Source organism: Berghia stephanieae, unplaced genomic scaffold (genome assembly GCF_034508935.2).
Source record: "Berghia stephanieae isolate SIO BIC M18660-M18661 unplaced genomic scaffold, UCSD_Bste_1.3 scaffold2194, whole genome shotgun sequence".
Lineage (NCBI taxonomy): Eukaryota > Metazoa > Mollusca > Gastropoda > Nudibranchia > Aeolidiidae > Berghia > Berghia stephanieae.
This window is the reverse complement of record NW_027623284.1, coordinates 1-2500: the sequence shown is the minus strand read 5'-3', so window position 1 is coordinate 2500 and position 2500 is coordinate 1. Positions and strand designations below refer to the sequence as shown.

Genomic DNA, 2500 nt, shown 5'->3' with positions numbered 1-2500 from the left:
AAGAAGAAGAAGAAGAAGAAGAAGAAGAAGAAGAAGAAGAAGAAAAGAAGAAGAAGAAGAAGAAGAAGAAGAAGAAGAAGAAGAAGAAAAGAAGAAGAAGAAGAACCTGTAAGGAGTTCCAGTAAAATTCATTCCTCTTGTAGGTTTTGTATTGCTCATACCACTCCCGAATGAATGGAGAGTGTCTCTTGGCCGCTATGAACGCATTCCCATTCCAGTCCCGTTCTCAACCATTCCCAAAGTTATGTCGTAATCTGACAAAAATCAGTGGGGGGGGGGGGGGGGGGGGGGGGGATAATAATGATAGATGTTTATGATAGGATAGTTACATACATTATACATTAAACCAGTAAGTAAATCACATAATAATATTATATCTATCTCAGCTCAAGAATATAGAAGCAGATAGTAGGACGCAGATTGACACTAGCTTCAGTTAGACTAATTTCCATGTCCCCGGTCTGGAAATGCCAGGGAGAAGTCAAGAAAAGAGTATTAGAAATCTGCATATTCCCCATTGCAATATACGGCGTTGAATCCTGGAAATAGCAAATGATAAGAGAATAAATGCACGTAAGATGGTGTACTACAAAAGGGTCCCAAGAATCCCATGGAAAGCCTGGATATCTGCGTCTTGTACAGAATAGGCCTTAATGATCCGCCAGCTCATTTCAAACATCAAGAAATGGAATCTGTCATACTTTGGTCTGCACGATGCTTTTTTTTTTCTAAGGATCTTTCATTCTCGTAGATCAATTTGTTCAGTTTCTTCTGCCTGCTTGGGGGATGTTCTTGATTTTCAACACGGAGCACCTACCTATCAGTTGGCAATAGCAATGTTGTAGTTTTCCTGCAATCAGATAATCTTTTAAGAAATTCAAAGTCCAATTTAGAACTCAGCACTGAAGATTTTATTTTCTTGCGACGACAGAGTTTACATCGTCTCCTAGTCCTAGCGGAGTTTTGCAGCCTATAAAACTATTCCTAAATCTATTCCTGATTTGTATTTTAGCCAATTTGATTCCTCAAACAACCCCGTGGACTTTTCCAAGTATGTAATCCCCTTTCATTTTTTTAAATGAAATACTGTATGTGTTTGTCCCATACTATGAATATTTTCAGTGTGATCTAAGGATTAAAATTTATAGCGATATGGTGTGTTTTTAAATGTCGAAGCATAATTCTTCCTCATTTTAGTTATGAATGCAGTGTTCTGTCGAAGATCCAAACTTCTTTATAAACCTAGCTGCCAGTTTATCAAAAATTAAACTGAGTTTAAAATGTTCTCACGCTCTAATGGGTATAATAGATCGTGCGAAAAACGCTTTGCGATAGACCTAAGCCCCATCCTAAGGATAACAAATAATTCCGGTTTTTAGCTTAACGATATCTATCCGGGAAAGTATATGAAAGTATATGACTTCAATAGACTGGAGAAGTACTTCGTCATTTGTGTTGGATAGATGCACACATGAAACAATGGGACACAAATCGCGACGTTACACTTCCTCTTTTCTGGTTCAATACTCATTGGAAGTGTGTAACCAGTCCTCCGGACAATGGATTAACGACGAAGAGGTAGTTTATTGAATCATAAGTGGCATTAACTATTTTAGTAGCAGGGTGTATACGAGTAGGCTTATGATTACGGGCGTAAAAGAGCGAGGTTGAATGATCTTTATTGATGACCAGCATTATTTAGGCTTGGAAATAAGATGCCATCACTCTGAAACCAGAAGATCAGTTGCACAATATATGCTGGTTTTCACACTTCTAAGTAGATTGGATCCGGTATTTGCTCCCTATTCGGATGGTAACCTTATACGGGCAATGGTTGTATAATTCAGTTAGTGCTGATGGACAGGAAGGAAGGGAATGTGAAGTAAAAGAAAAAATATCAAATGCACCAGCTGGGAGCGATACAGGTCTCTATTGGTTTTGAAACAAATGCTCTACCAACTGAGCTATCTAGACTCTCTCCGAAGGACACACTCACCCAGCAAAGGTTCCAGGTCTCTGACTACCACCATGTCGGCATCCAGGTAAATCCCCCCGTTCATGTAGAGGGTCTGCAGTCTGACCACATCAGACAGATGATGACGGAATCGAACTGGTTCTCCTGAGATGTTGGTGGGTATTTCCCGGTATACAAACCTGAAGGGGACGTGGATTGGTGAGTTGGTGACGTTTGATTGTAACCATTAACATGATATAGCAGTAAAAATAGTAGTAGTAGTAGTAGTAGTAGTAGTAGTAGTAGTAGTTGCAGTAGTAGTAGTTGCAGTAGTAGTAGTAGTAGTAGTAGTAGTAGTAGTAGTAGTAGTAGTAGTATAGTTGTAGTAGTAGTACTTGTATAGTATAGTTGTAGTTGTGTAGTAGTAGTAGTTATAAGTATTATCAATAAGTAGTTGTGGTAATTAGTAGTAGTAGTAGTAGTATAGTAGTAGTAGTAGTAGTAGTAGTATATATTAGTAGTAGTAGTAGTAGTATTAGTAGTAGT

The 2500-nt window shown here is 38.4% G+C and overlaps 1 protein-coding gene across 1 annotated transcript in view; it reads right to left on the bottom strand.

Annotated features, from left to right (window-relative positions):
* Nucleotides 1–2154, bottom strand: part of LOC144961330 (uncharacterized) — a gene marked incomplete at its 5' end in the record, with an annotated part of 5719 nt that extends 3565 nt beyond the window's left edge. Inside the window, 3 exon segments of the mRNA XM_078894566.1 lie at nucleotides 107–213; nucleotides 216–254; nucleotides 1997–2154. Coding sequence (XP_078750692.1) covers nucleotides 107–213; nucleotides 216–254; nucleotides 1997–2154 — 304 coding nt within the window.
* Nucleotides 2155–2500: the final 346 nt, after the last annotated feature.